Here is a 22509-nt window from a genome sequence, read left to right on the forward strand (position 1 = left end):
TGAAATCACCAAGAATCAGAACTTGATCAAAGTTGGGTATGGTGCTTGAAAGAAAGTCTGCGAATTGAGTGACAAAATGATACAGGACACTTTCAATTTACTTTTGAAATTTAATCACTACATGGTACACCATAATAATTTCACCCCAAAATAAAGTTACCCAGAAATTGGTATGTAAATTTGGAATTGGCAGTGGAAGTACTTGAAATATAATTAAGTAGAGTCTCCTGAACAAAGAACACTCTACACACATTTCTCAGTGTACCAGGTTTCTGAAGGGGATTTTTTTCTGATCAAATCATAATTTCATCATCCCTGTACTTTCTTATTTAAATAAAGGAGCAACATTTACATATAAAATGTTCAATACTAATGCGGTAATATTGAAGAGTGCAAAGCACTCATTGCCTCTTTGGGAAATATTAATAAATGGAGTATCACAACACAAGTTGTCTGTCAGGTATGGATGAATTTTCCTGCCCAAAACATTTCTCATATTTCCATGAATCATTTTTTCTTTCAGGAATATTTTAAAGAGTAAGCAAAATTTACATTGTACAAATGTCTGTCGTATTCCTTAACACAAGTAAAATCACTTGGCAATTCAAAACTTACCAATAAGGTTGGCTCCTAGTAAAGGAAGGTGTGGTAGTAAAGAGCTGTTTAATTTTGTCGATCCTGTTGCAGGTCCAGCAGCTGAAATAGGTAGCAGTGATTCTGCCATTGACATAACTGCTGTTCCACCAAGAGTTGAGACAGCAAGTGCTGCAACCGATGAAGTGGTAGTGGTCATGGTGGCCTGGGATGAAGTTGCTATGGAAACCTCTGAATGATTAGTTCCATGGTCCAAAGGAGAGTGCAGAACACTTCTCAACAGATGAGGATTCAGGGCCATTAATCCTGGGGCTGCTGTGACAGCTGGGAGGAGGAGAGGATTTGTAGTAGTGTCGTTGCTCGAAAGACTTGGTAAAGGATTCCCCAGAGGGTTTGTCAAAAGGGTTTCTGGTCTGTTACTAACTAATTGATTGCTATGCAAATGATCTGGCAGGGATTGGATCTGTGTCACTGAAGTTGAAGGGTGGTTTTGTTGCTGTAATAAATCTGGGAGAGTTAAGTTAAATGATGTAAAGGGTAGCATTGTAGTCTGTGCCTGGTTCTGAAACAACGTTGCCAAAAGTTGAACAGGTTGTAAAGTCTGTCCAGACAAATCACCAGGAAGCAAAGTCAAAGCTGCATTTAAATTTGGGTTCAGAATTCCCAAAGGATTAACAGTGACTTCTCCCTTTCCATCTCCTGGTGTAGGTAACATGTTGAGCATATTCTGGTTCAGGAGCTGCTGCTGGTTCATTGCTAAAGGAATAGACAGAGAGCCAAGGAGATTTGGGTTCAGAGGGTGGGTATGATTGCTACTTGTAGGAACAGCATGTCCAAATTGAAAAGCCTGGTTTTGAGCAATGACGGGAAGTGCTCCCCCCATGGAGATCTGACTGTGCAACGTACTTCCAGCTGCTGTCGTTACTATAACTCCATCTTGCAGAACAGATGTCGTCTTGGTAATGGCAAGTTGGTTGGTACCAGCAACGGCCATGGATGCTGATTGGCCAGAACTACCTGAAACCCACAGACAGGTTAAAGATGAGTAAAATATCTAAATTCTTTGTGTAGCATTAATATTGAATGCAGTTCACATACTGATTTTCACATGAACAATTCAACATGGGAACCAATAATTCAAAATTAATTACAAGAAATTTCAATTATCCAGTTCTGGTTGTAAACCAGTATCCAAATAATTTCAAAGGGAGAACTTCATAATGAGCAACTCTTCAATATATCGAATACATGGGGGCATGTTAAATCCATTCTTCTGACATCAAGAACAAGATATTTTAATCTAACACACTCTAAAATACTTAATTTTCATTATTGAATATCATACTGGAATGAAACAAATTATTTGCTCTCTTTATAACCAAAATAGGAAGCTATATTATCAGGCAATACAAAATGTATCTCAACTCAACAAGAGACACTCAAAACATAACAGTGATTACTTTAGAACTTGAAAATATTTATTTTAATGAAAAAAGATTCCATCGCAAATACAGGATAAATTCAATATGAACAATTTTGCAAGCATTTCTAAAGTCTAATATGTTTTTGTGTTGTCACACTTCAAATTGCTTTTAAATGATCTTTTGAATTTCAAACACAACTTAAATTATGAAAGATTTTTTTTATTATTTCTACCTTTCAAAACCTAAAAAAAATCAAACAAGGCATCCCTGAAGTTTTTGAAGATAAAACTGCAGTTGGTGTCATTCTGAGCTGTCATAAAAAACCTATGAAATACAATAAATGAATGCAAAATACAAACACACACTTGCAAATGGTCAAGTTGAACAGAATTTGGATTTATCCCAATAAATACAAATCAGTTAAACTCAAAAGCAATTGCACTTTTAAGCATTATGTCAAATGTTTTCATTGGTTTCTTGATGATGCAATCGATTTTTCAGAGCAGCAAAAGAGCTCACCTGGGATCTAAATTTTGTGCATTTGCTCAATTTGAATATAAAAACGCACAAAAAAAGCACTTACTTTTCACAAAATCAGATTTGTGGTGATCTAAAAAAAAATGCTCTTAAACTTCCATGCAGATTATTGCAAATGAAAGTAAACCCATCTTCCTAGCTCTCTGTTCCAGTGCAGATGGAAGACCTTCAGTGCTGCATGTTTCCTTTTTTTTTGATGGGCTTCACAACTGAAGCATTAACAAAGATTATGATTTCAAAAACATCCAAGGAATCTGATATTAAAAATTACTTGCCTAAAGTCTTTCCACTGACTTGTTAGTGTTTTGGAAATCATGTTATAACATTGAGGTAAAAATAATGCAAAGATGCAATTTATTTTATGGAACTGGGATGGAATCCAAAAGTTTATTCCCCCTTTCCATTTGTTAAAATACACAGCATATTAATAAAATTTCACACTATTTGAATGTCGAATGGCTTTTGCAAACACAGAAATAATCAATTTCTAGTTATGAAAATCAAATATTATTGTTGCTGATATTAGTATAACTCTCCCAGAAACAAAAATCAGCCTAAGTTATTAGGTTCAGCTCATTGACCTGGCTACTTTCAATATATAGAATCTTGTATCTTATCCCTTGGGGCTGCTCAATGGTAATATTCACAGAATAGGCAAAAATCATACAAGAATTGACACAAACACAGACCAGGACAAGTGTACTGATGCAATGTTCGAGGAAAATTCATACAAAATTAATGCAATCTTTAATTTCCACATGCCAGCCTAGTGAAGTTACTTAATCACAATAAATATTTTGGTTCTTTCAAAAATTCAACAATCAGGAGTTGAAACAAGACCCTTTTTAAAGGACAGTTAGGATATTTAAAGGGGTGCTTTGAAAAAGCCATTGCAATTAATATTGCACAGATGGATATACAATGGCTTTTTGTTAAGGTGCCACATGGGAAAATATCTTCTTTTATTTGTCCATGCGAAAGGTAACAAGGGAACAAGGATTAGAAGTTTAAAGAACAGGAATTCAAGAATAATGTTTAGTAACCGCTTTTCCCTTGTCCTTTTTAACACGTCATTTTCAGTGTGGTGGAACTTATTGCACATAACTGGAAAGATTCATAAAGGTACAGATAGACATAAACATAAATGTAATGCTAAAAGGATAATACATTTTGGAGAAAGAAAAATATGACAACATATGCTGTGCCTGATTTAAAAAGCTGCAAATTTTCAGTCTCGTTAAAGTTCGGGGTCATTATTTGAATAAAACCATGTTTGCCTAGGCTTTAACATCAACAATCAATAAAACACTAAACAAATACTGATCACCAGTTAAACTGTTGTCAGTCAATTATCCCTACTCTGGATACCTTACTTTAAAAGAGATACAGGTATGAATTAAGAAAATTCATTACAGAATTTATCAAATAGTGCTACACCAGGATATGCTCTTGCATCTGGTTATTTGGGATTACACCACATTCGGAAGGTGTAATAGTAATGAAGATTAGAAAAAATTAAACTCAGAACAGAATTAGCAAATGTCTGATAGAGATATTCAAAGATATGAGGCTTTGTGAAGAAGAATCATAAAAGATATTGCTCGTTTGTGAACTGTTCACATGATCATTAAAGTTGAATTAACATGTTTAATAAAAACAGAACGGCTTTTTATTAAGTAAATCACAACAGCTTTTTACTCAGAACATTATAGCACAAGAACAAGGTAACGGAAAAGTTATTTTGCAGACCTGGAATACAAGTACAAATACCTCCGTTTGTGCCACAAAATTTTGTGTTTTGATCATAATTCTCAAGTTGAACATCATGAGACAGATCCTTTAAACAATTTTCAGCATTTCCTATAGTTTTATAATTAAACCAATTCTCAGGGAAAATTGAAGATCAAATTAATACTAATTTATTGGCCAGATCCAATAGAGCCTGGAAGGTAAAATTTTTCGAGTTTCACCAGTTTAACTGATGGGCACAAAAGTGAGAAGGGAAAGATTTATGGGGGGGCCTGAGCAGCACCTTCTTCACATAGAAAGTGATGGGCATATGGAACCAGCTACCAGAGAGAGCTTGTAATGTACAGAAGGGAATTAGATGGGTAAATGGATAAGAAAGGTTTAGAAGGATTTGGGTCCAACGCAGACAACTGGGAATAGCTTTGTTGGCAGACAAGTTGGGCGGAAAGGCCTATTTTTGTACAGTAGAACTAAGACCCTCCAATTTCCTGGATCAATTAGTATTGTTATTCAAACCGTACATGATTAAATAGCTGAAGATTTAAGTTATGGATACAAGGATTTGGCTGGATCCACTGCAATGATTCCAATGTATTTCTTCAAACAGGGGGAATACAGGGGAAGTAAAACTATTTCAACACAGATATTTACGAAACACACTTTGCTTTAAGCCTACAGATTCTTTAGATCCAAATACTGCCAGTTATAAATTTTGCGTCAATCTAGTTGCATATTTTAACAATAGATGAATAATTGGAGGTCATTAAACATTGAAAATGGCACAAGCCTGGGGTGGGCAATCTTTTTTTTAATATAAAACTCACATTCCACCATAAGTATTCCTTATGCCATAAGTGCTCTATAATTAGTAAGTGATGCTTAAGGTGGCATGTGAGTGGAAAGAAAAAGTTTGAAAACCACTGTTTTATTTGTACCTAAATGATTAGTTATATGCAGTTTTATAACTCCAAAGGAAATGGGCCAATGACAATTTTTCTCAAGCAAAATATTTTGATAACTATTTGATCCAGAGCAGTGAATCTCAACCTTCCTTTCCCACTCACATACTACCTGAAACAATTCCTTACCAATCACAGAGCACTTATGCCAAAAGGTATACTTAAGGTGAAAGGTGAATTTAAAAAAAAAGTTGCCCATCTCTGGTACAAGCTATTAAAACATCCTGTGCAATGCCTGATTTATTTACTAAGTCAAGATGTACATTTCACTATTTGAATAGTTTGAATTACTTTGGGACATTTCTTGCAATAAAGGCACCACATAAATGTAAATTGTTATCAAAATATCATATTTTGCATATAAAAACACACAAAACAGAACACTAACATGGGATCCCAAGCTCAATTACAAGATCACTATTAAATTAGTTGTTATCATTTCTAAGGTAGTTTGTCAAATGCTGTAAAATCCAAACAAGGAGCTGAGGCAAATCTCCACATCAAACAAGCCAGATCTGAAGAAAATCACTGTCACAAGACACTAAATAAAAGATTTGTTATATTAAGCCTCAAGGATATTTACTGATTTCTGAGCCACCATCTTCAGCTCGATCGCTAAATGTTTGCCTGAAACCATCATATGCTACGTGAAAGAAAATTATTATTAACGTTTTATCTCAGTATATTTGTTTTATGCAATGCAAGATTGTAAAGCAAATTTACTTGAAACTTAACGGGCTTCATCTGTTATTGTTATTGTATGACAAAAGCAATTATCTTGTTGAGGCATCCAATCATAAATTTGTTCATTTTTTTTGCCTACTAGTCAATCTAAATGGTGAGTATTGACAAGAACTACCAAGAAACATTTAAGTATATTTGTTTCAGTACGGCTTGTCCCCAAAACATATTACAAGCATATTAAATATGAAGCATCAAAACTTGTCTTCTCAGGAGCAAACCTCCATTTCTTTCATCAGACTCTATTTTCACTCTTGCTACATTCCGGTAAATCAAAACTAAACAAGCTACATCGTCAAATTTTAAATGAACACTGCACTGCATGGATGTTGCATAATTTTCTTCAACAGTCCATGTTCAACATATTTATTAGAAGGTTTGAACGAGGATACAAATTCTTTCAATGAGGATTAGCCTGGAAATATCACAATATAATGAGCGCATAATAAACCTAAATCTATTAATTAGTTATATAAAATAGCTACAATATAGATATTCATCGCACATCATCCACAGTGAAGAACAATCTTGAATATACTTAAGGGTTAGAATTCAAAATGAGAATAATTTGATAAATTATAAGTGAAAAAATAGCTAATTTTTCTTCACACAAATGTATTTTATGTATAACATTTTTTTTGTAAATTACAAGATCAAGATAAAGGAACAGAAGTAGGCTTTGTCAACTATATAAAAGTTATACAAAAATAAAATTATATATTTAATATGTACATAGGCATACTTTGCTATGATCTAAATTTTTCAGTTTCTATCCATGTGTGCAGATTACAATTAATTCTATGATACATCCTAAGATCATAATAATGTCATAAGAATGAAATTAGAAAAAGTTAAGAAAATTAATGAAGCATGCACTTGCATAGATATTGCTGCTCAGTTATTCAACAGGAGAAAGTATCACACAGAAGAGGAAATGCATTCAAAATCAAGTTACCTGCTCTGCTATGCTACAAATGAATTAAGAATAAGAGATCACATTAGATATCTCAGATGTGGAGCCAGGAAAAGTATGCGAGAAAGGCTGAACCCTGTGAATGATGCTTTTAATTAATTCTGTTCATGAGACCAAAAAGAAATTGATATGGTGGAATTTTCACAATGGTGAGTGATTTGAACACAAATATATCTGTTTTACATACATTTTACTCGATTTGCTACATCAATACATCACAGATTATTGTTCACTGGTAGAAGAATTGTATACATATACAGGGAAGTTACATTATTTAGGACAATGAAACAATTTCAGAAATACTATACACAGTCTTGATGTCTGGAATTGGTGGCTTAATCATAGGAAAGATTAGACAGCTTCAGCTTGCATTTACAGGAGTTTTAAGAGCAAGAGGAGAATTGATTGAAGCATACAAGATCTTGAGGAGTTTTGACAATGGATGCAGAAAGGATAGCTCTTGCGGATGAATTTAGAATGGAGGGGGCATTGTTTAAGACAGCATTTTTTTTCTTTCAGAGGGTTGTTATTGGGAACCTTTTTTCAAAAGCGGTGGAAGAAGGATCTACAAATGTTTAGTAAGATAGAGGTAGACAGATTATTTTTTAAGGGGGTGAAAAGTAACAGCAGATAGCTGGGAATGCAGAGTTTGAATGCTAAATGGCAGCACCGACAAGAGGGGCTGTGTGGCCTATTCCTGTTTTTAATTCATGTACAATTCATCTGAAAGCATCTTTTTTAAAGAATCCTGAAGAACTTTTAGTTTATTAAGTTTATGCTAACCTTAAGTAGAAAACATACTAGGACTGCATTTGGCAGTCTTATGAAAATCATTCTTCAAGCTTCCGCCTCCACATTATAATACAGCACCTGGAGAAAGATGTCAGATAGCAGTACATCACATCTTAATATAGGTCATGCCACAGAATTTACTGCCAAAGTAAATTTGATGGAGGAGAAGTTTGATTTTGAATTTTTAAATTTTGACTTTGTGAGAATGGTCCATATTACGCTTCAAATAAAAAGAATTCATACGAGGTACCCTCAGTTGACACAAACAAACATTTAGTTACCTCTACCAAAACTCAGTTCCGATTATTACTGTATCATTTTATTTAAGCCATCAACTCTTACTATGTATTGATGGATACACTAAATAATCCAGGATTTTTAGCAACTGTTGTCACATCTGTACTTTTTCTGCTCCATGAGTTTGTTGAGTCATCAGTTTGAGTATTTGTGTAAAGGTCAAAATGCAAATACTTGTAGAAAAAAATCTTTTGACATTCTCATAAGACAGATTTTAATGGCTTTCTATTTTAATTTAAATTGAGCCCCTGGATATGAAATGAAGACGCACCATCAAAATATATTCAAAAGATTAATAGACAATAAAGAAAATTACAATTAGAATGCAAAAGTTCTCAGGAGTTGTTGGTAATGAGACATGCAGCAAGTATATTTTCACATTTAGAGTTTCACCAATATTTTCACATTTAGAGTTTCTTTTTAAACTGCTTGTCCTATATGGTTCTATATCTTTACTTTGTTCAAACTTTTGTGCTCTCTCGAATTACTTGGTTGGGGTGATGGGGAAAGGAAAATGGATCCAGTTCCTGGAGCACAAAAGCATACCTCCTGAAAGGTTGACCAAGGAACAACGTTGTCGTCTGTGAAGATGTCCATGGGATGGACCATCCTGCACTCCTGACAGAGGATAGCATTAATAAGAGCAAGAAAATTGAGGGAAAAGTTGTTACAAGATAAAATCAACACACAAGATCAGAAAAAGTAAAAAATTACATGCAATTTTTGCAGTAGAATTTTGACATTTCTTGCCATGCAGTTCTACTTCATTCAATAAGGCAAACATTGCATGGAGATTAAGCATACATTGTTCTTCCCATTTTGACCAGCTGCTGAGCTGAAAATCTATACAAATAACATGTTGATTCCTCTGACATTTTACTTGCTGCCTCTTTCTGCCAAGAATAGAGCCAGGTTCTCCAAAACACATCCCCTTAACAGTTTGGTTTACTTGAGAGAATTGAGGTTTTAAAAGATGTGCAATGATACCACACAATTGTTGATACATGGTCAGCCCTCTTACAATGCATGAAGCCAATTCAACTTGTACTTCAAAGCCTGTGAAGTATTCAGCTTCAATACAAACCACTACCATTTTCGATATCTTCTTCCCCCAAAATAGGTAGAAAACATTTAAAATTTATTTTCCTTTCCAGTATAATCATGCTTTAAAGTTACCAACATAAAAATCATTGTCTTTTTAAAAATGGAAGATATTGATAAATCAGACGCTGGTTTCAAATGATATGTGCATGAAAATGAATAAATTCCAGTTTAAATAGATCAATAGCTCAATTGAAATGCATCCTTGATTTCCAATTTATTTTCCCCACTCAAAAAACATAAGCAAGGAGGAAATGATCTAAGTGGGGATCAAGCATTTAAAAAAAAATTGGCTAACTATACCAACCAGATGGTCACACAAATTAAAACCAAATGTGTATGATTAATACAAAATTAATTGAACATTAAGAACCGGTAACATTAAAGGTCTGTATTATAACTGTGAAGAAAAACATTTAAAATGAGAGAAATTACTCCTGATCAAACACATTGGCTGAACAAATCTGTATCAGTAAAATGACACCACAGGAGGATCCAATATCTGTGAACTTTTTGCAACTGAACCAAAATTAGAAAATATACAAGTCGAGTTTTAAAAAAAATCAACTGATTAGTGTAAAACCATACCTGTGTCAGCACTGGTTTGGCTACAAATGCCACTACTGTTTGGTACCATTACTGCTGAAGAGGCTGCAATTCTTGAATGATGATTGGAATGCAAACTATTTCCCAAAGTCATTCCAGATTGATGAAGCAGCCCACAATTGCTGCCATCATGGGGCTGTCCAACTAACCCAACAAATTGATTGTTTAGGCCCTGACAACAGTGGATTAGATTACTATTTGTATTCTGGCAAGAAATACTTTCCCCTCTTGATAAATTTTGGGCTGATAGGTTATGAATGGAACCTGAGTTCAGACTGGTATTTGAAAAGTTATGTTGGTTGGACGAACAAGAAATACCTGTAGTGGAACAACCACAACTACCGCTGGCATTGCCACTGATTTGTGAACTCTGCGAACTCATAGATTGAAGTAACTGAGACATGGTGTTATTCATAGTCACAGATGAATTCTGTCCTTGTTTCCTTAAAGAGTCAATCACAGACTTTGGAACTCCTGAGCTGCTCATCTGAGACTGTTTCAGCATACTCAATACTGTAGGAGTAGTTTGCTTCCGCTTTCTTAAAGGGTCCTTTTGCTGTGCCATTAGTTTGTCTCTCAGTGCTGCGCGTCCACTTTGACCTTCATTAACCGAAAGCAACATATTTGTAGTTGGTGGAAACATGGTATTTAAAGTGCTGTGTCCTTCACTATTGCCACCATTGCCAACTCCACTACTACTGTTACTACCAGACAGTTTGTTTTGATTAGCTAGCTGTGCTTTGGCTGCTGCTGAAAGTAAACTGCTTGCTGGAAACGAGGCAGCATTATGCTGGTTCAATATTTGATTTAAGGGCATTCCGAGCAAACCTGGCTGGCCCTTTTGTTGTTGTACATTTCCGACAGATACAGAAGGAAACAGAGGGTTATTCTGAGGATTCAAAACATTGTTCATTCCAACCAATAGTGGATTCGAAATATCTTTGTATTGATGAAGAAGTCCATCAGGCTTGGTAGATGGACTAGAAGGCATGGATGGCCGTGGAGAACCCATGGATGACCTCGGTGACCTTGGAGGCACCTTTATTCCACTGCAGCTTGACTGAGGTCCTGCAGGTGGCATCATTAAGCTTCCATGATCAGAGGATGTGGATGATGACCGAGACCTTTGTGGTGACGCCTCAATTCTTCCCATTACAGGTCCAATTATATGAACTGGAGAGGTAACTGGAGCAGGAGACACAGATGTGGAAGTTGAAAGTTGAACCCGTGGTATGTGAGTTCCATGATTAACTGGGCCAGGCTTAACTGATGGCAATGGTAGATTGCTTGGCAGAGGAACAACAGCAGGAGGCATGTTTACATTCATCATAGGTACCTGAGAGTGCATGGTTGTCTGGAAATTCGATGTATTCATATGTACTGGATTAGGTTTACTTGGTATAGGGTCAAGAATACCTAATGGATCTTTTTCTGAGGGCAATGGCTTTTTCTGGAGAGAACATGACGTTGGGGGTCCTTGGGGGGTTTTGTGAAACATAATTCGAGGCATATCCATATTTGATGAATAATTACAAGAAGGTTTTTTCATTACTGGACTTTTTGTTGTCATTGTTGGTGAAAGAGGTATAGAAGTCCTACCAGCCATAGCACAGGATGAATGGGATGAAGAATTTTGCATCAAAACCGTGGGTGGGGAATGGGGAATTCGATTGATGTGAATAGGACTGGAATTTGGTCCAGCGTGAAAGCCTGGATTACTTCTTGTAAACACATCAGGACTTCCCATTGTATCAGTTCTGGGAGATATAGAACCATCTCCATAGATCTGCGATCCTGATGATGCTGGGCTTGACAGACCACCATGACTACCACGGTATGGAGATTTCTGTCCTTGATCATTGCTACCCAGTCTTTGCCGAGAATAACCATGAAGTTCTTGCTGGGGGCTTCCACACAGGTCTTGTTGATAAAGCCGTGTTGTAGCATTTGGACCCCCCATCAATTTAGGCAGAAATGTATTCTTATAGTCTGGCACTGCAGAATTTGTTATGACTTCTTGTGACTTATTCCTCATTGCTCTTGGAGTTGCAGCCCGTGATTGCACCATTGGAGTACCACCTTAAAAAAAGGCATAATCACGATGAATAAAGAACTAGATTGATCAATCTATTAAGGTCAGGCATTACAGAGTCCATCTTCATCTCATTTCCCAACCACCTCAGTCTTTGATAATATACAGGAGACTGTAGAAACTGGAATCTTTAGCTAAGTTCAATCTGCCGATGGAACTTAGTGGGTAAAGCAGCTTCAGTGGGAGAAAAATGATCAAAGTTTCAGGCTGAAGCGTTTCATCAAGACTGGAAACGCAAAGAGACAAGCCAATTTCAGGAGGCACAAAGAACAGTACATGACAAGTGATTTCTACACTGGCTTTTCTTTCTGCATTTCTGGTCTTGATTAAGTGTTCCACACTGAAACATTGATTATTCTTTGTATGATGCTATTTGACCTGTGGAAGCGTCCAGTGGAGGAGGGGCGAGGAGAGAGTGATGGGGTTAATTGGTAGAGGGCCAATAAAAGGAGGGTAAGGTAAAGGAGTAGCCCAGTGAGTGAGTGGCACAGCAAAGGAGTGGGACTTGGGACTTCCAAGCTTTAGCTCATCAGGCTTTGGCGAAAGTAGGTAAGGAGAAAGGCAAGCTGTATTATTTGTCCTTCTTTATAAGTTTAATATAGAATTCAGAGTCATGCCTATGGGATTAGTGCTCTGTTCTGGGTGTCAGATGTAGGTACCATGGGTGACTTCCACCCTCACCAATGGCCACATCTGTATCAGGTCCATCAAGATACAGTTCCTTAAAGACCGAGTTGGGGAACTGGAACTGCAGCTTGTTAGAGAGGTGAGGAGGTGGTTGATAGGACCTTCACCCTCCCCAGTGGTCACACCAGGTTGCAGCTCCTTAAGGACCAAATTAGGGAGACAGAGTTGCAACTTGATGACCTGCAGCTCATTAGGGAGTGTGAAGAGGTAACTGATAGGACGTACAGGGAGGTAGTTACCCCTAGACTAGAGGGGTCAGGTAAGTGGGCAACTGCCAGGGAAGGAAAGAAAAACTCCAGGATAATGAAGGCTATTCCTCCCAACAACAGGTATATTGTATTGGATGCTGTTGAGGGGGGTGACTTGACAGAGGATGGCCATAGTGACCAAGTCACTGGCACTCAACCTGGCGCTGTGGTGCAGAAGGGAAGAAAGAGAAATGCCGTGGTCGTAGGGGGACTCCATTGTCAAGGGTACAGACAAGGGATTCTGTGAGCCTGATAGATATACCCGCATGATGTGTTGCCTCCCAGGTTCTAGGGTGCGAGATATCTCAAATTGGATACAGGGTATTGTGAGAGGAGAGGGTGAGCAGCCTGATGCTTGGTACATGTGTTTAACAATGACATAGATAAAAAAATGGGAGGAGGTCTTGAAGAGGGATTACAGTGAGTTAGGATGGAAGCTAAGAGAGAGCACCTCCCCTCCAGGGTAGTGATCTCTGGATTGCTACCTGTGCTGAGTGTAAGTGGGGGAAAAAATGGAAGGATCAGACAAATGAATGTGAGGCTGAAGGGATGGTGCAGAAAGCAGGGTTTCAGCTTCTTAGACCATTGGGATTTCTTCTGGGGGAGGCATGACCTCTACAAGAAGGATGGGTTACACATGAACCCAAAAGGGGTCAATATCCTGGTGGGAAGATTTAATAGAGCTGTTGGGTATGGTTTAACCTAATTTGGCTGGGGGGATGGGAATCTGAGTGATAGAGCAATGGATAGGAAAGAGAAAAGAGGAAAAGTTCAGATAGGCAGTGAAATTAAAAAGGCAGAAGGATCAGAAAGGGATCGAAGATTAAGCCCAAGTGCATCAGGTAACAAGGTGAGAGGCATGGGGATTAACAGATTAAAGATATTATACATGAACGCATGGAGTATAAGAAATAAAATGGATGAGCTTGAGGCTCAACTGCATATTGGAAGGTATGATGTTATAGGAATAATGGAGACATGCAGGAGGGCCAGGAATGGGAAATTAATATTCCAGGGTACATGTCCTATCGAAAGGACAGACAGGTGGGTGGGGGTGAGTGGCTCTGTTGGTGAGGAATGATTTTTCAGACCCTTGAAAGGAGAGACATGAAAGCAGATAGAGTAGAGTCTGTTTGGATAGAGTTGAGGATTTGCAAGGGCAAGAGGACCATAATGGGAGTCATATACAGGCTGCCAAACAGTAGCTCGAATCTAGGAGGCAGAATAAATCAGGAGTTAAGATTGGGATGTCAGAGTGGTAATGATACAGTTGTTATGGGGGATTTCAACATGCAGGTAGACTGGGAAAATCTAGCTGGTGCGGGACTTAAAGAAAGTGAGTTTATAGAATGTCTCTGGGATACATTCTTAGAGCAGCTCATGATGGGGGAAGACAATACTGGATTTGGTGTTATGTAATAGTGTGGATTTGATAAGGGACTTTGAAGTAGCCATTAGTTAATAGTGACCAAAATATGATAAGTTTTAATTTGAAATTTGAAAGGAAGAAGGAAAGAAAGTTGAAAGTATCTGTATTGCAGTTGAATAAAGGGAATTATGCAGCCATGAGGGAGGAGCTCACCAAAATAGAATGGAAGGATACCCTGGCTGGGAGAATTGTGGAACAAAAATGGCAGGTATTTCTGGACCAGTTTATTCCAAAGAGCAAGAAAGGTTCTCAGGCGAGCATAGAGCAACCGTGGCTAACAAAGGAAGTCAAAAACAGTATCAAGACCAAGAAGAGGAAGTAGAATATATCAAAGAGGAGTGGGAAGCTAGAGGATTGGAAAATCTTCAAAGAGCAACATAAGATACGAAGAAAGCTATACGGGAGGAAAAAAATAAGGTCTGAGAGTAAACTAGCCAATTATATAAAAGGGGATAGTAAAAGCTTCTTTAGGTAATGTAAAGAGGAAAAAAGTAGTTTGGACCAAAATTAGGCCCTTAAAAACAGAAACGGGCAAAATTATTACAGGAAGCTAGGAAATGGCTGATGAGTTTAACAGATACTTTGGATCTATCTTCCCCAGGGAAGATACAGGAAAAGGTCAGATAGGGGGATAGAGGTTTAGTGGTATCGAAGGAAGTGATAGAAATTCCAATGGTCTTGATGGAAATCCAGATTTGGAAGCACGTGGCCTTGACTACATTGAATGGACTGAAGGATCATAAATCCCCAGGGTGCTTAGGGAAGTTGCTTTTGAAATTGTGGATGCAATGGTTAACATTTTCCAATGTTCTATGGATTCAGGAGAGGTGCCTGTGGATTTGAGGGTGGCTAATGTTGTGCTGCTTTTCAAGAAGGAAGGGAGGGAGAGAACAGGCAATTACACACCAGTTAGCCTGACATCATTAGTGGGGAAGATTCTAAAATCTATTATAAAAGAAGAAATAACAGAGCACTTAGACAGAAATAATCGTATCATTACAAATCAGCATGGATTTCTGAAGGGAAATCTTCTAAAATTTTTCGAGGACGTAACGAGGAGGTTGGACATGGGAGAGCCAGTGGATGTGGTGTACTTGAACTTTTAGAAGGCAAAATCAGAGAGCATGGTATTGGGGGTAGGGTGCCGACATGGATAGAAAATTGGTTGAAACAAAGAGTTGGGGTTAACAGGTCATTTTCAGGATGGCAAGAGGTGACAAGTAGGGTCCCGCAGGGCTCGATGCTGTGTCCTCAGTTGATTATCATATGTATTAATGATTTAGATAAGGGGATTATAAATAACATTAGAAAATTTGCAGATGATATGAAACTGGGTGGCAGTGAGAAGTGGGACAGGATGTTAGGAAAATGCAGGGGACTTGGGACAGGTTAGGTGACTGGGCAAATGCATGGAAGATGCAGTTGAATGTGGATAAATGTGAGGTTAACCACTTTGGTGGCAGGAACAGGAAAGCAGATTATTATTTAAGTGGAGACAAGTTAGGGAGTGGGGAATTGCAATGTGATCTAGGTGTACTTATACTTCAGTCACTAAGAGCGAGCCGGTTCAACCAGCTGTGAAAAGGGCAAATGGCATATTATCCTTCATAAAAAGAGGAATAGAATATAGGAGTAAAGATGTCCTTCTGCAGTTGTACAGGGCCATGGTGAGACCACATTTCTAGTTAGAGGAAGGACATTCTTGCTATCGAGGAGTGCCACGTAGATTCACAAGGTTAGTTCCCTGGATGGCAGGTTGACATATGCTGAAAGGTTTGATAAACTGGGGTTTTATAAGTTGCATGTATACAAAGGATAAGGGGAGATATGATTGAGGTATATAAGATTATTAAGGGATTGGACACGATAGAAACTGATTACATTTTCCAGATGTTGGGGGAGACTAGGACTAGAGGCCATAGTTTAAGAATACAGAAAAGGCCCTTTAGGACAGAGATGAGAAAAACATTTTTTACCCAGAGAGTTGTTGGTCTGTGGAATGCTTTGCTGCAGAGGGTGGCAAAGGCAGGTTCTTTGGATAAGTTCAAGAGGGAGTTAGATAAGGTTCTTGTGGACAGGGAAATTAAGGGTTGTGGGGAGAAGGGAAGGACAGGGTACTGATAGTGGAAGATCAGCCATGATCTAAATGAATGGTGGTACTGTCTCAATAGGCTGAATGGCCTACTCCAGTCTATTGTGGGTTTTTTTTATGCCCAGAGAGTAGTGGGTGCATAGAGGGCATTGCCAGGAGTGATGATGGAGGCTGGGACAATTGAAACAATTAAAATATTCTTTGACAGGCACAAGGATCAACAAAAAATAAAAGGTTATGGGTGTAGATCGTGAAGGTTTCGATCGTTGAGCAGCTTTTTTCAGGCTGACACAATATCATGGGCCAAAGGGCCTATATTATGCTGTAATGTTCTATGTTCTATCCTGGAAAGTTAACTATAAATTTAAAAATTATTTAATCTCTGTCCTCCAATATTAGTAATCTGTTGATCACATCAACGATGAATGCATTGCCAGGGGTGGTGATGGAGGGTGGTACAATTAGGACATTTCAGAGACACTTAGATAGGCACATGGATGCCAAAAAAAATAAAGAGGGTGATGGGTGTGAGTCAGAGAAGGTGTAGTTTGTTGAGGTGTAGTTTGTACTGTGCTATAATGCTCTATTTTCAACTTTTACTTTGATTTGTTGTGTCCCCCAAATTAAAATTTACCTAAAATTGAAAGAAATTTTGGTGCACCGGGCTCTGGGAGATACAAAGAGAGTGAGCTTTTTTGGTGCAATTTCAGAAATTGGATGGCAAAAAAAGGTATCTAATTGATGGATTGTTTGTTGGCAAGTTTTGGTTGGGAGACAGGCACATCAGCAGCAGGCAAATACAGGACTGCATGTGTCTGTGTTGTCCTCAAAACTTAACATTTTGTCAAAATTGAAACTCATGACAAGATAGGAATTGGTAACGAGATGGCTTTGAAAAACGATATTACTGTTTCTTCTGATCAATCCTCAGAAAGTTGTGTTACTCCTTTCATGAATGGAAAGAACATTAAAAAATGGAAAAGGAAAACACAAAGATTCGCTGAAATAATCAGGAATGGCCAATCAATATTCAACAGGTCTTCATAAAAAATATACATCAATTAAAATGGTTGTTGAAGTATGTTAATGCAGTCTTAAAACAGGTTTCCACTTGATAATTTCATGATATACTTTTTCCAAATCTGAAAACTGAACATACACAAAACAGCATTAAAAAAAAATTATAAATTAAATTAACAATTTCTTCTGCAATGTTATTTGCAATAACATTGGACACTTGCTTTAATGAAGATCCTTATACCATATCAACTTAATAATTTTTTTAATGTCCCCATATGTCTATTGCTTACAGCACAGAATGCATTTTACGTGACCAGCTGCTATGTGCTGTCAAGTTGGGTAGCTTCGTGATTATCCTGGAAGTCACAAAAAGGTCTGGAAGGGCAAAAAGTAAAATGATAAAAATCCAGTTTGACCTGACAATGGGTTGTTCCAAAAACCCTACTGCTTCACTCATGCCCTTCAGAAAAGTAAAATGCCAGACTTTATCAGTTATGGAATATAATTATTAAGTTTGTAATGTTATAGGGCCAACTACAAAGGGGGGTATAAACAGAATCATCTAGGTTACCTGTACCCCAAGGACAACATTTTAAACAAGGCATTTTTCTGTGGTTTGTTACAGCTAAGTGCCTAAGAAATGAAAATATTAAAAAAAGGTGACATTCCCTGATGGGCAGCCTGCAACCAAAATATAAATAGAACTAAAGAATCAAAACTCTTAAAAGCACCCACTTGTACTTATATAAACCTTAAAATATAAATAGAACTAAAGAATCAAAACTCTTAAAAGCATCCACTTGTACTTATATATATCTTGAATGAAATGAAGCCAAAATAAAAACAGAAGAAGCTGTTGGCACCCAGCAGAAATTGTTTCCTGTAATATTGTGTTTCTGTAATATTTTTAATGCCAAGATAGCCTTCCTCAACTTCCATCAAGTGACTAAAAACTTAATTTGGCATAATTATAAAGAGAGTCAGAGAGAGGGAAGACAGGCCCTTTGGGCCACCAAATTCATGCCAACCATCATACCCATTCTCAATAATCCAATTTTATTCCCCTCATATTCCCATCAACTATTCTACCATCCATTTACACACAGGCAGTTTACAGCGGCCAAGTGGCCTAACAACCATGAAGTATTTGGGATGGAAACTCACACAGCCACAAGGAGAATATGCAAACTCCATAAAGGCAGCATGAGAGAACGTGATTGAATCTGGATTACAGCAGCTCCATTAGCAACAACACTGAGAATCCAAAAGCAATACTGGAGTTTCATGGTCATGAGAAATTTTTCATTTCAATAATTTTACTCCAGTTGAAATTCTCCATTTGGGGTGATGGGAATCAAGATTTTGTCTCTAGGTCAATGGTCCAGTCTACTGATTAGTCCTCCAGTATCTTCATCATTGTGCTATCGTCTCCTAATCACCCTCCTCTCCACTTTTTTTCCAATACCAATAATTATTTTCATACACTAGTTTAAGCTATTTCCATCAACCCAGCTGTCAACAATTATTATCTGAATACACTGTTATTGCAACACCAGTGCTGTTGTCTTTCATGCACTCCATTCCAGATGAACAGCAGTTTAAATCAGTGCACTTTTAATATTGGTTTCTAATGTTACAGAGTTGTGTATTGGCCTATGTGTTGTGTGGTTTTGTGTTAGAAAGTGACAGTTTGCTTTAAAGAGCCAAGGTGAAGGTGGACTGTTTAGAGAGTGGGAGACAGATTGGGCATGTGCAGAAAATGATCTAAAAATTTCTGGACTTGGACGACAAACCACCACTGAGTGTGGCTGTGAAGTGGAAGAAGGCCTAAAACATGAGTCATTGTCTGGAAGACCGTTTAGAATGTTGGGTATTTTAAAATGGATGAACATTCTGAAGGCACCCAGAAGGATCCGGACCACGCCATTGTTCCTCTCTCTGCAAGCAACATAAGAAGACAACTTCGAATTTTGTGCTCTCTATCCCTCAAAGATCTTTTGGTTTCAGTTTACCAATCAAACTGAATTTTGTTTAAGATTTTTGCTTCGGATGAGATCAGTTTTGTGAGTCTTGTGTGTTTAGTGTTTGTTTTGTGTCTAAGTTTTTCTTGGGCTGGTTGGAAATATAACAGACTTTAATTACACATGTTATATTTAGGCTGGGGAATTTATTAGATTTACACTGTTATAGAAATTTGCATAGTAACCAGGGGGCATTGTTATAAAAGGGGGGGGGGGGGAATTTTGAATTAAAGTTTGAATATGAATTTTGTTAATAAAGTAATTGTTCATCTTTACCCCTGGGTGACATGTCTTCTTTGTGGTTGCTGGTTTGATCTTGTAACACTAAACATTTCAAGTTTGCCAACTAAAAGGATGTTGTCAACATTGAATCACAGTAAAACTACAATCTGCAATGAAATCAGAAGAATTCTCTATTGTTCGAAGGCAAACTAAAATATCACTGTAGTCAAAGAGCAATAATAAACAGTAAAATTAAGAAGATTACACAAATCACAATCTACATCAAGATCTAAAGCATTTGAATAATATTTTTGTTTTTGTAAACTTACTTGTTCCACCACCTGGGCTTGTTAGAAGCAAGGAAGGATGTGGTGTCTCAATACTTTTATGTAGTGTAGCTACGGCAATGATTTTTCGTTTATGGATGCAAAGCTTTGTCAAATCTTCATCAGCTTTGACATCCTCTGCTGTTCTTTGCTTGACAGTTGCTCCAGGATCAAAAGTGAACACCTTAAATCAAGACATTACTGTTACTACTTCATTGCTTCAATGGTAATTCTGGATGTAGTGATACACTCATGGAAAAGTAAACCACTGATCACATTGGGGACCAACATTATACAAATATAACATGATGCAACCACTCAGCATACCTTCCTCCACTTTGGTAAAGAGGTGCAAAATGAGACAATTATTTTTAAAATATTCAATCAAACAACTTCCCAGAATTCAAAAGCAACACCAGTGAAAAAATATACAATTTTAACCCAACAACTAGCAACTTCTATATTTGCAAAGGAAATTAATTTCTTATTTTCTTGTAATGAAACATGAAATGCTTAGGTCAGGTAATGTCCATGGAGAGAAAAGGCATAGATGCTCCCCTCAGCCCCTTTCCACATTCATGTTTAGGTTTATGTCAAGAACATGTCTGTCTTTTCTAGGTTGTATTACTTAACCAAAGAGGAATTATGTAAAAAAAAAGGAACTGTGAGTGCAACAAGACGCAGCCCAATTGCTCCAAATAAGCAAGGTTAAATCAAGCAAGACTGCTTGCAAAGTAATTTTATAGATGAAGCTTAATGTTTTTTTTTTAAAAGTATAACCAATTGTAGATGATATTTGCATTGCTGATCTGATCAATTTCAAAGTAAATTTTTTCCAGGTACAGTATAGATTCAATGTTATTCTAGTTGCATTTTGGGAGATCAAATGTAGGAGAAAAATATACTCTTAATGGCACGACCCTTAACAACAATAACACGCAGCGGGATCACTTAGAGCAGATATAATTTCATTGGTTGTGCCTATCTTGAAAAGTGCAATAGAATCTTCAAGGAATCTGACTGGCATGTGGACTATTATGTGCAAACTTGGGTCTTTCACATAAAACAAAAATAGTACTCAAAACACAATAATTTCTCACTCAAGGACAGAGGAAGAAAGCATGGAAAGAAAGAAGAATCTACGAGGCACTCATAATTTTAGTCTCCATTCAGCCAGCATTTTACAAGCATTTTTTGAAAATTTTATTTATCACTTGTATCAATACTATTCAATTATATATAGATAATACAAAATATTATTCAATACAAGATAACATATTTTTTTTATAATTTTCCCCCAAAACCACACCCCCAGAGGAAAAGAAAAAAAAAGACTATATATTAATCATTGTAAACATATTCTCTTGATATAACTATTGTATCTCCTGATTATTAATTATTAATTGAGAGGAATGGGTGATGTGGATGGATTTTTATCAACAATTTCCATATATGGTTCCCAAATCTTAGAAAAATTCCCAATCTGATTTCTTAAATTATCAGTAATTTTTTCTAATGGTATACAATTTTGTATTTCAGTGTTCCATCTGTCCATCATTATAAAATTTTCAGTTTTCCTCGTCACTGCTACACATTTTTTAGCTACCATTATTGCTACATTAAGAAATTTTTCTTGATATTTATCCAAATTCAATTTCAAATCTTTCTCACACACACACACACACACACACACACACACACAAAACATATATATATATATATATATGTATATGTTGTGTGTGTGTGTGTGTGTGTGTGAAAATATTTTTACTTGGTAATATATATACATATATATATATATATATATATATATATCTTCTTTGGCTTAGCTTCGCGGACGAAAATTTATGGAGGGGGTAAAAGTCCACGTCAGCTGCAGGCTCGTTTGTGGCTGACAAGTCCGATGCGGGACAGGCAGACACAGTTGCAGCGGCTACAGGGGAAAATTGGTTGGTTGGGGTTGGGTGTTGGGTTTTTCCTCCTTTGCCTTTTGTCAGTGAGGTGGGCTCTGCGGTCTTCTTCAAAGGAGGTTGCTGCCCGCCAAACTGTGAGGCGCCAAGATGCACGGTTTGAGGCGATATCAGCCCACTGGCGGTGGTCAATTTGGCAGGCACCAAGAGATTTCTTTAGGCAGTCCTTGTACCTTTTCTTTGGTGCACCTCTGTCACGGTGGCCAGTGGAGAGCTCGCCATATAACACGATCTTGGGAAGGCGATGGTCCTCCATTCTGGAGACGTGACCCACCCAGCGCAGCTGGATCTTCAGCAGCGTGGACTGCTGAATATATGTATATATATTACCAAGTAAAAATATTTTTGGATTCTTTTGTATTTTTATCTTCATAATTTGTCCAAACAATATACTCAAATCTTCCCAAAATTTTTCCACTTTAACACAGAACCAAACTGAATGTACAAAGGTCCCTACTTCCTTATTACATCTCAAACATTTATCAGAATTATTTGAGTTTAATCTGTTTAATTTATATGGAGTATAATACAATTGATGTAAAAAATTATACTGTACCATTTCATATCTAACATTAATTGTCTTTGTTACACTCTCTTGCCACAATCTCGACCAAACTTCTTCTTGAATT

General features: G+C 37.2%; 1 protein-coding gene across 4 annotated transcripts in view; it reads right to left on the reverse strand.

Annotated features, from left to right (window-relative positions):
• Nucleotides 1-22509, reverse strand: part of mbd5 (methyl-CpG binding domain protein 5) — a 245907-nt gene that overhangs the window by 56320 nt on the left and 167078 nt on the right. For 3 of the 4 annotated variants that reach the window (XM_069934979.1, XM_069934980.1, XM_069934981.1), the window contains 3 exons: nt 19914-20094; nt 9756-11852; nt 616-1611 (listed from right to left, as the gene is read on the reverse strand). In XM_069934979.1, the coding sequence (XP_069791080.1) occupies nt 616-1611; nt 9756-11852; nt 19914-20094 (3274 nt within the window). The remainder of the gene's footprint in view (nt 1-615; nt 1612-9755; nt 11853-19913; nt 20095-22509) is intronic. The other variant, XM_069934982.1, reaches the window with a different exon arrangement.

Source organism: Narcine bancroftii, chromosome 4 (assembly GCF_036971445.1).
Source record: "Narcine bancroftii isolate sNarBan1 chromosome 4, sNarBan1.hap1, whole genome shotgun sequence".
Classification (NCBI taxonomy): domain Eukaryota; kingdom Metazoa; phylum Chordata; class Chondrichthyes; order Torpediniformes; family Narcinidae; genus Narcine; species Narcine bancroftii.